This window comes from Carcharodon carcharias, chromosome 16 (assembly GCF_017639515.1).
Source record: "Carcharodon carcharias isolate sCarCar2 chromosome 16, sCarCar2.pri, whole genome shotgun sequence".
In the NCBI taxonomy this organism is placed as follows: domain Eukaryota; kingdom Metazoa; phylum Chordata; class Chondrichthyes; order Lamniformes; family Lamnidae; genus Carcharodon; species Carcharodon carcharias.
This window is the reverse complement of record NC_054482.1, coordinates 94045659-94059990: the sequence shown is the minus strand read 5'-3', so window position 1 is coordinate 94059990 and position 14332 is coordinate 94045659. Positions and strand designations below refer to the sequence as shown.

The 14332-nt window shown below is 44.2% G+C and overlaps 1 protein-coding gene across 2 annotated transcripts in view; it reads left to right on the top strand.

Moving 5' to 3' along the window:
• Positions 1-14332, top strand: part of tie1 (tyrosine kinase with immunoglobulin-like and EGF-like domains 1) — a 94412-nt gene that overhangs the window by 48420 nt on the left and 31660 nt on the right. The window contains exons 10-13 of one of the 2 annotated variants that reach the window (XM_041208637.1): positions 1109-1270; positions 2229-2366; positions 3034-3321; positions 8227-8502. In XM_041208637.1, coding sequence (XP_041064571.1) covers positions 1109-1270; positions 2229-2366; positions 3034-3321; positions 8227-8502 — 864 coding nt within the window. The remainder of the gene's footprint in view (positions 1-1108; positions 1271-2228; positions 2367-3033; positions 3322-8226; positions 8503-14332) is intronic. The other variant, XM_041208638.1, reaches the window with a different exon arrangement.

Sequence of the window (14332 nt, the reverse complement as noted above, 5' to 3'; positions counted from 1 at the left end):
AGCCAGTGCAGACATGATGGGCTGAATGGCCTCCTTCTACAGCGCAACATTTCTGTGATTCTGTGATTTATTAATCATGGCAGTGAGGTTGGGTTTAACAAGCCAAAGGGATGCTGGCCCGTCTCCCACCTCCATCAGTGTGCCACAGACAGGCTGCCTCCTTTCACTGGCCAAGTTCCAGCCGCAATGGGGCAGATCCATCTGCTGATTGGAAAATTCCAGTCAGAGGCAGCAGAGGGACCTTAAGAGGCCCTTGAACCTGCCCAATTGGCTATCTGTGGCCATTTCACCCACGAACCAGCATGTTCCAAAATGGCCTGGAGGTGGGAACACGCCAGTAAACTGGCACATCGGCCGGTGTCAGAAAATTGCAGGCCCACCCACCTCCGATGTTGCCCCCATTGAGCTTTGAAAGTATAGCTTCCAATCCAGATAAATCCCACAGCGCCCGTGACCTGCTGTTTAAGTTTCAATGTTAGCTACATATGATGCGAAGGAAAGCACAGCTTCTATCATCATGCACAATAACTCTGCATTTGTGAGCTGCACTGGAGGGGGGTGGGGGGGGGGAATGGCTGCTGTAAATGGAGAGGCTTTCCTCTTTCTGATGCCATGTGATTTTATTTTCCAGCGATTTCCAGTAGAAGTAGCTGAGTTGCTTGAGTTTAAGGAAAAGCCAGAGTTGTATAATTATTCTTGTTCAACGTCCAAGTTAACGCACAAATGCTTGAATGACGAAAGAAAAAAATGGAAAAAAAAGTAGGGATTGGAAACTTTGTCCCTGAGCTCCAGATCTAATCAGACTGAGGTGCTGAAAGTCTCTTCTCTCTAAAGGCCTAAATTGGAATGAGTTTAACCAAACTTAGTCCAAATCTTAGTGCAAGTTCTAAATTATCCTTCATTGCCCAACAGGAGATTTCTATCTTTCTTCCCTAACTTCCCTAATCATCCTTTTCCAATGCTTTACCACATTTGGCCAACTGTTAAGTGTTGTTGAACTGCCATCCTTGGATTTGCCTATTGACACATTGCTTTTGGTCGCAGTAATGGATTATCTGTAAGTCTTTTTTTGCCCTGTTTCAAAAACAAATCCCAATTGTTATTCCAGTGCCTCCTATCCCAGTAAGCATACCGAGAGTCCTGGAAAAGAAAAGCAAGCAACTAAAAGTAGATCCAAACAGTGTGAACTTTACTGGAGATGGACCAGTGAAATCGGTTAAACTCCTCTACAAGCCAAATGACAGTGGAGCACAATGGTCTTCAATAGTAGGTAAAGCCATATCAAAGAAATGTTTAAAATCAGAACAGTTGGGATAGGTGGTCATATAAATCATTGAGAACCTTATATCAAATTAAGAGGATAGTTGCCACTAGGCTAGTTTCACTTGACTGAAAGACCAATTGGCAGTGTATTAGCCGAGAAAACACTTGATAATGTGTGCCCTCTAGTGGACTACTACACGTTTGCAGATAACACTTCCCTTAAAATTTGCTGGAACCAAATATTCTCTCTTGAGTGCCCGTTTTTTTTATTAATTTACAGGATGTGGGCATCGCCGGCTAGGCCAGCATTTATTGCCCATTCCTAATTGCCCTGGAGAAGGTGGTGAGCTGCCTTCTTGAACCCCTAAGTAATGCAAATTCCAGCTGAGCAGTAATATAATAAGATCACTTTAACTTCCTAGGTCAGTTCATTTGTATATTTATTCACACACCCAGATGTAAGCATAGGGGGCATAAAAGGAATGCATGAGGATGTTTGTGCATTAAATGCCAGTTAAAGGGCTGGGGGCACCTAGAGCCTCCGCATGCACTAAAACTCGGTTAAAGCCTGGTCACTTCTGCCAGCAGATGTGGGTTTACAGATGTTGGTGGGTGGCTTCCCTCATGCTGTTCACACAGTCCTTCTCTTATTCCAAGTTTAGATATGGGCCATTCTCCTTGGGAAATGCCAGTGGGTCAGTAATAGTGCTGTGGGCATTATTCAGCATTGATGCGCACACACAGGTTGTATGTTGATTGAGTGGAATCTTTTGTACAAAGTTGTATAAAACCCGGGGACTCCAATTCACTTGCATGTGCAGATTGGCAATGAATAGTAATGAAATGGGACTATTGAGACAGAAGTACCCCACAGTGCCCACAAAAAAACACTGCCATAAATTGGTTAATGCAATGTAATAACATCTTGGCTGAGATTAAGAAATGTTTTGTCTGCATTATTTCAGTTGACAATAATGAGCCAATCACACTGATGAATTTGAAACCTTCGACAAGCTATCTGGTTCGAGTACAGCTCACTCGTCCTGGAGAGGGAGGAGAGGGGCCCCCGGGTCCTGATGCTATCTTAGAAACTGATTGCCCAGGTAAGTTTTCAGTTTTGTTCAGCTGACTAATGGAGCCTGTTACTAACCTGTCTCACAAAATAAAATCTCCTAACGCAAGTTCTTATTATACATACAGTAAAGTGGACAGTTCACTCATGCAGAACACTGGAGAGCATTTTATGCCTAGAACTAACCCTACTCATATACGGGCCAATATTCTAACTCCATGTTCCTGACGCACAGGGTCTACATGGTGTAGATAGAATACTGCTTCATAACACTGTACAGCTCATATCTCAGTATCGTTCTTGAATATGTTAATGTTAGTAAATTAGTAATCATTAAGGGTTTTGCATATCTCAGTGCCAACTCCTATTCCTTTGTGACAATATTAAAGCTGATTGTCCACCTCACCCAAGCATGATAATATTTAAGATCATGTTAGTGAAAAAGAAAGTTTTTTTGATTAATTTATAACTACTGATGGGCACGGCAGCCATATAATTGGCATGTTTCCTACAAGAATGATCAGACATTTCCACAAGATTTGTAAATCAGTGCAAGCCATTGCCTAGTTTGTACTGTATGTCCCACATACATGTTCATGCTGTCCTTCTGTCAGCACTGTTCCTGGCTTTGCTCATTCTTACATCTCATCCCCCCAGTTACAAAATGCAACTGAATTTCATTGCTTTCCTCGTTCCAGAACCCACCACAGTGGCGAAGATTGATCGGGCCTTGGCTGAGGGCAGGGACACCATCTCAGTTAGCTGGAACATCTCCAAAGATCACGAGACCGGAAGTGGGTTTGTCGTTCGAGTCACTGGCTCTGGGAATTCTATTAAGAGGGAGGTTCGAGTGCAGCCCCTCTCAGTGCGGTCCACGCAAATAACTAATCTGCAACCTGGAAATGCATACAAGGTGGATGTCATGGTGTACCATTGTGGCAGTCTCGGGCCACCGTCTGAGGCAGTCATGGTGGAAGTGGATGGAGGTAATCTAGAACATTGGACAGCTTTTTAGATTTTCCATACAATTAAACCTGGAATATAAGGCAGGGATTTCCAGCTGCTTTTAGCCAATTGAGATCTGCAATCTTCTATATGAATGTTTTTTTAAAAAGCATTAGGGTAGCATGATGATACAGAGGCACAGAATGAAAGCCCAGTGTCTCCTTACCATGTGGAAGTGAGGAGTCAGATGGATGGTCAGTGCTAGGCTATTCTCACTTACTTAGCTTTGTTTTTGTTACTGTGCTCATCAAGGAGAGGAATGTTAGCGCAAGGGAAATGCAGCTCCTGTCTGGTGTCAGCATTATACCCTCACAGGTCAGATATAGCAGAGTCAAATGCAGCGTAAAGCTTTCTCTACTCACCCCCATAATGTTAGTTCCTGCCCTGAAGCAAAGCCTCCATTTTTGAGATTGCTAATTATTGATGAGTAGGGTAAGCTTTATGCTATGGGCCTATACTGACAAGCAACTTATTGGGAATGCTTAAACTTGCTTCACATGTAGAGAATTTTCATCTCATTAGTAAGAGCGAGATATGGGCCTAGTGTCTAACCCACTACACCATCCACTTCCTTAATTTTGTACAAAGAACATAAGAAACATGAGCAGGAGTAGACCATTCGACCCCTCAAGCCTGCTCTTCAATATGATCATAGCAGATCATACATCTACTCTGCTTTCCAGCTGGCTCCCCATATCTCGTGATTCCCTGAGAGATCAAAAATCTATTAACCTCAGTCTTGAATATACTCAAATATGAAGCATCTACAACTCTCTGGGGTAGATAATTCCAAAGATTCACAGCTGGCTGAGTGAAGAAATTTCTCCTCATCTCAGTCCTAAATGATCAACCCCTTATCCCCGCCACCCCCCTCCCCCCTCCCCATGCTCTAGACTCCCCAGCCAGAGGAAACAACCTTTCATTATCTACCCTGTCAAGTCCCTTCAGAATCTTGCATTTTTCAATGAGATCACCTCTCACTCTTCTAAACTCCAGCGAGCATAGGCCCAATTTACTCAGCATTGCATCATAGGGCAACTCTCTCATCCCAGGAACCAATTTAGTGAACCTTTGCTGCCTCCAAGGCAAGTATATCCTTCCTTAAATTGGGCCACAATCTATCTTCTATCTAGAAAGATTACCTGTACCATTGCATCAGTTGCCAATTCCCAGTGTTGTAGATAAATTGTCAAGTGCTTGCTCTGTAGCCCTGTCTCCAGCAAAGTAGATGAGAAATATACTTGTAAATTCAGGAATTAGGAACTGCATTGCTGATCTTGGAAGGTTTGTAGGATATAGAGAAAACAAACTGAGAATAGGTAACTATACACACACCTGGGAAGAGCAGAATGAAGGGAAAGCTTGTTTAAAAATTAAGTAAAGGGAATTATTGCATTTATGGAATTTGTGCAGTTAACATTTTAATCATTTTGAAGAAATATTACAGTTTGTTCTTGCACATTAACAGTGAACAGTCACGACTTCTAAAACTATTATTATTTTCAAACGATATGTAAGGTCAACATACCAATGGCAAAAACTCTGTAGTTTTCTATTTTCCAGCTTGGTCAAGGTTACCAATGAAAAAATAAGGAAGGTCAAATGGATGATTTGAAACCAGGCTGTACAATACAATTTTGCCATTGTAAATAGCTACAAATAAATGTAATTTAAATAAATTTTGGCCTTTCTCTGCCCTTTTGCAGGTGAAACCATTGGCAGCAGCTAGATATGTGATCAGTCTGACAACTTGAATCTTTTTTTTAAACCTACAGTATCGTATTGAAACCTGCAGATGTACAAATCTACACAGTCTCTGTTTAGAGTATTTGCTCGCAATAGGTAGAAAGTGTCCCATTTTCAGGACACATTTCCCCTAGAAGGTAAAGAGGATAGGCTTATCAGTGACTTGTTTCCCTGACTCAGTCTGAGCACAGAGCAGATTTAAATCATGCCAAACGTTGTTTAAAATAGTGGCGAACCTCCATCTAACCCCAAAAAACGCCATCTTACTGCTACACTTTGCATAAATTTGAAATGGGACAAAGGTGAAATGAGACAACGGTTCTGTCTTACAGATGTCTCTTTGTTTCTACATTTACAGAAATAACAATACTGGAAACCTTCACTCAACTGTTCGATAATCTAGAATTTTGTGTGAATATTTTAACAACAAAAGCTATTCTGTGGCAGTAAAATTAATTGTACTATCAAACAGGAAAAAAACAACCGCTCCTCTGTCCAACCGACAGAGGTGTGGCCGTTAATGGGGCCACACTTTTCTTCCTCTGGAATGGGGTGACATCTGCAGTTTGGCAGAGACACATCAATCACTACCTTGGATGCTATCCAACCATTACTTTATCAGAGGTGTGGGGGAGTGGGGGGGGGGGGGGGTGCATCTTAGCCTGCCTGGAGCATCGCCCCCTCCCTACCAACCCGGTCTGCTGCGGGAGGTCACCTCCAGGCAGCTGTACTCCCCCCTGCCACTTGTGGGAACCTGGAGGTCGACTGGAAAATCCCAGTTAGTTTCTGCCAATTGGCCTTAAGTGGCCATTAACATGGTCAGTTGGCTACCCGGCAATTGTGAATGAGTAACCCGCTTCCCACCTCTTGGAAAATGGCCTAGGAGCTGGAAGGAGTGGGGAACAGGCCTGTGACGCTACTTTTAATACTTTTTAGCACCTGCCTGCCTCCATGTATGCCTCTATATCTGCCCCTGGCAGGGCGTAAAAATCCAGCCTGTAGTTTCTTTTCACAGTATTTGGTCTTGAGGTGCTTTGGAATTCAGTGGGAACCTCTGTCCCGATATAGCCAACTTTCTCACCCTGACTTCAACTTACCAGATAAGGCAGTGAGGTGTTAAGTAGCTGAGGGTCTTAAGTGGTAGATAATCAGTACTTGGTATTTTGATTCAGAATGTTGTAATTTTACATCAATTTTCCAATCCATTTTGATTTTCAATTTGTAGATCTCCTTGCACATTTACTCAGAACATCTGCAAACCATGGAGCGGTTGAAATTGATGGGATTACATAATCTTTATGCATTTATTCTTATTCATTCATGAAATGTGGGCTTCACTGGCAAGGTCAGCATTTATCGTCCATCTTAATTGCCTTTGAGAAGGTAATGATTGGTCACCTTCTCGAACCGTTGTAGTCCATGTGCTGAAGGCACTCCCACAAGTGCTGATAGCAAGGGAGTTTCAAGGATTTTGACCCAGCACCAATGAAAGAACTGCAATATATTCAAGTCAGGATGGTGTGACTCGGAGGGGAACTTGGGTACAGCCATGTTCCTTTGCGTCTATGCTGCCTTTGCCCTTCTATGCAGCAGAAGTCTCGGGTTTGGAAAGTTCTCTTAAAAAGGATTTGGTGAATTGCTGCAGTGCATCTTGTAGGTGGTACACACTGCAGCCACTGTGTGCCAGTGGTGAAAGGAATGAAATGTTTTATGTAGTGGATGGGGTGCCAATCGGCAGGCTTCTTTTTCCTGGATGATGTCAAGCTTCATGAGTGTTGTGGGAGCTGCATTCATCTAAGCAAGTGGAGAGTATTCCGTCACACTCCCGACTTGTGCCTTGTAGGCGGTGGATGTTGGCATTGAATGTGAAGTCGAGATTTTCTTTTATGGAGATGGTCATTGCCTGGCACTGGTGTGGTGTGAATTTTACTTGTCACTTATCAGCCCAAGTCTGAGTCCTGCTCACGTCTTGCTGTACGTGGGAATGAACTGCTTCAGTGTCTAAGGAGTTGTGAAGAGTATTGAACATGGTACAATATTCAGTGAGCATCCCCGCTTCTGACCTTATGATGGAGAGAAGGTCTGAAGCAGCAGGAAATAGTTGAGCCAGGACTTTACCCTGAGGAACTCCTGCAATGATGTCCTAAGGCTGAGATGATTGATCTCCAACAACCACAACCATCTTCTGTGCTTGGTATAACACCCACCAGCAGAGAATTCCCCCACCCCCCCTCCCCCCACCCCCCGATTCCCATTGACTTCAATTTTGCTAGGGCTCCTTGATGCCACATCTGGTCAAATACTGCCTTGATGTCAAGAGCAGTGACTCTCACCTTACGTGTTTCAGTTGATGATGAGAAGATGGTGTTCCTTGGCACAATTTGGAATCAGAAGACTTGGTGAATGCTTTTCCTGGTCACCCAGCACGCCAGGACAGGTGTGTTGATTCAATAGCTATACTGTAGGAAAGTGGAATACATAAACAAAGAATGGCGGAGAAAGTTATCTGTATCAGACACAAACTCAGCTGTGATTTTTATGGGGCACTCCAGACACAGCATGTAATAAATTAAGATAAAAAGAAATGGGTAGAGTCCCATTCCCTATTTGTGTTACACAGCGTAATGTCCCATGGTACACAGGATACAGTTCTATATTATCCTGTACTCCAATCCCATGGTATCCCCATATTACATAGTGTTATGTCTCATGGTATCTGTGTTTTTTAGGGTGCAGTTCCATTATAGCTCCATGGTTACACAGCCTATAGGATAGGACCTCCATGTTATGCAGGTTATTGGCCTGTGGTGCTTCCATGTTACACAAGGGTCTCAATGTATTATATTGCTATGGTATTACACAACATATATGTTATTGTGTTACATGAGGTGTATTGCTGTGATATCACTCTGTTGCACAGGGACAGTGTGAGATATGGTGCATACTTTCATTTTACCTGAGAGACAGTGGCAGAAAATTCTGCTTTACACTGGTGTAGTCAAGAGTTACACAAGGTTTCAGCATTGAGGCAGCGGCATGGCACATCTTTGGTTCAGTATCATGAGGTCTCTTTGTTCAACAATGAATACACTTGGCGCGTCAGTGCAATGTAAATGAAGAAATTGGTTCTGTCTGTGCAGGCCCTCCATCTCCCAGAAATCTACAGGCCATCCCCTTGTCTTTGACCAGCATACAACTGAAGTGGTTGCCTCCTCTCAGCACAAAGGAGATAAACAAGTACACCATCGAGTACCAGCAGCTGGAACCACTCAGCAAGCCCACGTGGATTGATACAGTTAGAAATGAAACTCTCAAAGATCTAAGTCCCAGCACACAGTATCAGTTTCGAGTTCGTGCTCAGTCCAATGTTGCGGGCGAATGGAGCAGCCCTGTCACATCTTGGACCTTCAGTGACTGTAAGTGAGATTTTTCTCCCCATTTTGGAATTTCCCTCTCGGGTATTTTCTCTCTGTTTGGCCCCTTCCCCTCTGCCTCTTTTCCTGAGGCCAATTTTCCTCATTCTCTGATGGGAAGAAATCTAAGCCGTGAACATTTACCTTCTCCTGCCCGTCCCAAAAATCGGCAATGGTTTCAGAAACCAGACTGGATGTGCGGGAATCGAGACTTGAGCCATTTTCCCGGAATTTTACCACCCCTTTGGCCACGCACTAGAAGGCGGGAAGGCTGACAAAATGGCAGAGGAAGGTATCGGGTGGCATGCCTGACCTCTTCCCACTGCCATGTCATTTTGCCAGCGGCTGGGAAGGCGACAGATCAGCTGGCTACCAGGAGCAAATTAAGCGGCAAATTGAAGGCCGCAGCCTGCCCCCTTAGGCATTAATCTGCTTCGGGGAGTCCAGCTGCTGTGTGGGGAGACAATCCAATGAAACTTGATAGCCTCCCAGTGGGTTCTGAAGGTAAGGTGGGGGGGGGGGGGGCCTCCTTTTTGGGCGCTCCATGGCCCACAGAGGAGTCCCCTAGCAACAATGGTGGCACCTCCTTGCCCCTCCGAATGCCAGGGCCTGATTAGCAAGCCACTTGCCTTCCTTCAAAGATACACGCCCGTTGTGGTACCGTCCCCACGCAGCTGTAGCCTCAGCACTGGCCATCGCTGGCAATATGCCAACGTGGGCTCCCCCCCCACCCCCCCCCCCAACAACCCACAACCCACCCCCTCCCTGGTGGAAGTGGGCTCGCCTCCTGGTTTTGGCTTCGGTGGTGGGACTTCTGTCTCTAGCATCAAATTTGGCCAATTAAATTATTACGTCTTTTTTTCAAATAATCCTCTGTATAAGGGAAAGGAGTCCTTGGGGTGTGGGGGAGGGGCAGTACCTGAACGCTTCTTCCAAGGAAGACCAGGCAGACCCCCATTCTGTCACCGGCCTGCTCAGCATCCTTTTGCTGGACTTTCCGGCCTCATGTGAATGGTGGCTATCCCAGGTGTGTCTCTCATGGTGTGGAGGCTTGTCGTTGGGATGATAATTAAGGGGCCTCCATGTGACCTTTCAAATGTTAGTGGGCTTGACAGCAGAGGTGTGGGAGGCAGCTGCAGCTCAGCACTTACTCCGAGGTATATTTCCATGTGGATTTCCACAGCCAAAACCTTCATTAACATGGTTAACCAAATGGAATTTGTATCTATTTGATAGAGGGCATGGCAGTGTTCCTTGAAGCAAACCTGTTCAGCTTTGCCTGTTGCCTCCAAACTCGAGCACTCCTGAGTGAAGCCAAACCACATTCAGTGTCATTGAAGGAGTCACCTAATCTGCTGCAGATCAGTTTTTCTTTCCATCAACATGTTGTTAACATTTTCCTTTCAGCAAATTCCTGTGCATTTGCCCTCCATGGAGCCATAGAGTCAATATGGCACAGAAGGAGGCCATTCAGCCCATCAGGTCCAATCCAGCTCTCTGTCGAGCAATCCAGTCAGTCTCATTCCCTCACTCTATCCCTGTAGCCCTGCAAGTTTATTTCCCTCAAGTGTCCACCCAATTTCCTTTGAAAAGCATCAATCGTCTCTACTTCCGCCACCTTCATAGGTAGCAAATTCCAGATCATTACCATCATCTGTACAAAAATAGTTCCGCCTCACATCCCCCTTGCATGTCTTGCCCCAAACCTTAATTTGTGCCCTTTCTTTGTCCACCTTTTCTTTGTCTACCTTATCTAAAACGGTCATAATCTTGTACACCTCTATCAAATCTCCCCTCAATCTCCTTTGCCCCAAGGAGAAAAACCCCAGCTTCTCCAACCTAACCTTGTAACAAAATCACTCATTCCTGGAACCATTCTGGGATATTTCTTCTGCACCCATTCAAGAACCGTCACACCTTGCCTAAAATGTGATGTCCAGAACTGGACATAATACTCAATATCTTCCTATTTATGCTTTCACTAGCATATGCACTTGGAAAATCCAGAGGTTGCTCTCTTTGAGGTCCTACTTTTTAACCTCCTCCCAGGTGAAAGCCTGACCATAGAGGCCTCCATACCTCTGTTCTCTTTGTCATTGCTACTGACACGTGCCACACTTCTGTCCTGTGCCCTGGCACAAGAGAGGCAACACACCCAAGGATGGTTATAGAAATACCTGTCTATCCCCGTAACCATGGAATCCCTTAGAACAATTGAATTTCTATGCTTTGCTCTCCCCTCCCTGTGCAGCGCCTTGCCCATTGATGCCATGGTCTGGACTGCACTCTTTCCAAGTATTGTCACTCCCAGCTGTCTCCAATGCTGAGTACCAGTTTGAGAGTGACACACATCCGAAGACCCCTGCACTTCTTGACTCCTCCTACTCTTTCAAATGGCCACCCATCTACTATCTACTATAAAGGACCAAGGGATTGATTAAGAAGGGAAAAACAGAATACGAGAGTAAGCTTACGGGGAACATAAAAACTGACTGTAAAAGTTTCTATAAGTAGGTGAAGAGAAAAAGATTGGTGAAGGCCCCTTACAGTCAGAAACAGGAGATTTTATAATGGGGAATAACGAAACAGCTGACCAACTAAATACATACTTTGGTTCTGTCTTCACAAAGGAGGACACAAATAACATACCAGAAATGTTGGGGAACGCAGGGTTTAGTGAGAGGGAGGAACTGAAAGAAATCAGTATTAGTAGAGAAATGGTGTTGGAGAAATTGATGGGATTGAAGGCCAATAAATCCCCAGGACTTGATAATCTACATCCCAGAGTACGTAAGGAAGTGGCCTTAGAAATAGTAGATGCATTGGTGGTCATCTTCTGAGATTCTATAGACTCTGGAACAGTTCCTACAGATTGGAGTGTAGCTAATGTAACCCCACTCTTTAAAAAGGGAGGTAGAGAGAAAACAGGGAATTATAGACCAGTCAGCCTGACGTCGGTAGTAGGGAAAATTTTAGAGTCCGTTATATAAGATTTAATAGCTGAGCACTTGGAAAACAATGGCAGAATCGGACAAAGTCAGCATGGATTTACGAAGGAGAAATCATGCTTGACAGATCTGCTGGAATTTTTCGAGGATGTAACTAGTAGAGTTGATGAAGGGGAGCCAGTGGATGTGGTATATTTGGCTTTTCAGAAGGCTTTCAACAAAGTTCCACATAAGAGATTAAGGTGTAACATTAAAGCGCATGGGATTGGGGGTAGTGTATTGAGATGGATAGAAAACTGATTGGCAGACAGGAAACAAAGTGTAGGAATAAACAGGTCTTTTTCCAAATGGCAGGCAATGACTAGTGGGGTACCGCAGGGATCGGTGCTAGGACCCCAGCTATTCACAATATATATTAATGATTTAGATGAGGGAACTAAATGTAATGTCTCCAAATGTGCAGATGACACAAAGTTGGGTGGGAGGGTGAGCTGTGAGCAGGATGCAGAGATGCTTCAAGGTGATTTGGACAAGCTGAGTGAGTGGGCAAATGCATGGCAGATGCAGTATAATGTGGATAAATGTGAGGTTATTCATTTTGGTAGCAAAAACAGGAAGGCAGGTTATTATCTGAATGGCTATAAATTGAGAGAGGGGAATGTGCACCAAGACCTGGGTGTCCTTGTACACCGGTCGCTGAAGGTAAGCATGCAGGTGCAGCAGGCGGTAAAGAAGGCAAATGGCATGTTGGCCTTCAGAGCGAGAGGATAAGAGTACAGGAGCAGGGACGTCGCTGCAATTGTACAGGGCCTTGGTGAGACCATACCTGGAATATTGTGTGCAATTTTGGTCTCCTTATCTGAGGAAGGATGTTCTTGCTACAGAGGGAGTGCAGTGAAGGTTTACCAGACTGATTCCTGGGATGACATATGAGGAGAGATTGAGTCGGTTAGGATTATATTCGCTGGAGTTCAGAAGAATGAGGGATGATCTCATAGAAACATATAAACTTCTAACAGGACTAGACAGGGTAGATGTAGGAAGGATGTTCCCGATGGTGGGGAGTCCAGAACCAGGGGTCACAGTTTGAGGATATGGGACCGTTTCGAGCTGAGATGAGGAGAAATTTCTTCACCCAGAGAGTGGTGAGCCTGTGGAATTCGCTACCACAGAAAGTAGTTGAGGCCAAAAAATTGTATGTTTTCAAGAAGGAGTTAGATATAACTCTTGGGGCGAAAGGGATCAAAGGGTATGGGGAGAAAGCGGGAGCAGGCTATTGAGTTGGATGATCAGCCATGATCATAATGAATGGCAGAGCATGCTCGAAGGGCCGAATGGCCAACTCCTGCTCCTATTTTCTATGTTTCTGTTTCTATCCTAACTGTCTCTGCCTCTGCGGTGACAATTTCCTGAAATGTATGATGCAGGAAACTCTCGTACTCCGTGATGCTGCACAGTGACTCCAGCTCCCCTTCATGCTCAGGAATCGTGAATTCGATTTCCAGCAGCTGGAGACACTTCCTAAACACGTAGTCCCCAAGACACATGAATTGTCCTGAAGTTCCCACATAGCAGAGGAATTACAAGCAACAGGTCTCAGCTGCTCATCCATGATCTAAGGGTGTTCTACGCTAACACTCATTACTGATTCACTTTGTGTTTTATTTACTTCAATTGAAATTTTTAATTCCTGGCTCACAGCTTAAACCAGTGCCCGAGGTTAGAGAGAAATAGAGAGTAAAAAGCAAAATACTCACCAACCAATCGCTTATCTGCTTCCTGTAATGGCCACACTTTGATTTTTTTCGAACCCTTGATTCGAACACACAGTGTCCGCTTTTTATATCCCCCCTCTCTCTTCCCAGCAGAGCTCTTTATATCTCCCTCTCTACTCCCCACAGACTCCTTTATAACCCTCTCTCCCCTCCCAACAGAGCATTTGTTAACCCCCTCTCCCCTCCCAGCAGAGCTCTTTATATCTCCACCCCTGCTGGTCTGGGGTCATGGGTTGCCACTCTTTGTATCCCTGGTCCTGGTTCCACTTCTGCTCTTGCCGCTGCTGCTGCTATTTGCCAGAAGCTAAAGGCAAGCTGGGACAAAAGCATGTAAACAATTGAATTGTGCAATAAAAACTGCAAATGCTGGAAATGCTCAGCAGGTCAGTCAGCGTCTGTAATGAACGACATAGAGTTAACATTTCAGGACTGTGAATTATTTCCAGCATCTTCTGTTTTTATTTCAGATTTCCAACATCCGCTGTATTTGGTTCTAAAACAATTGTGCAATTGGTTTTTTTTTCTAAACAGTGAATAAATACTGCTCATTTTTGCAAAATATTATTCCCAGTTATCTCATATCAAGTTTACACCCCCAGCCTCCCGAGGCACAGCCCATAGCTGACAGGGTCAGTTCTGTCAAGGCAAGTCAAAGCATTATTGCCAGTGTGAAGATTGTTTCTACATAGGCCCAAGTTTAAATTTATGCCAAACTCAATTTGCTTGTATCACAGACCTTTCTAGCCTGAAAACAAGCACAAAAAATGTGCAGTAGCTTCATGAATAGCAAAGAGGTGAATGTAAACGCTTAAAAAATCAATTTAAATAAAAAAACACCAGGCTTTCTTCTGCACTGAGGAATCTTTTTAGAAAGAAAATCTTGTAATTATATAATGTCTTGTACAACCTCAGGACATTAAAAAGCCAATTTATAGCCAATGAAACTGATATGTAGTGTAAGAAACATGGCAGTCAATTTGGCCACAGCAAAGTCTTCATCATATAATAATGGACAAATAATCAGTTTTTTAGTGATTTTGGTTGGGGGTTAAATATTGGCCAAGGCTCTCCTTTTTTTTGAAATAGTGCCATGAGATCCTTTGCATCCAT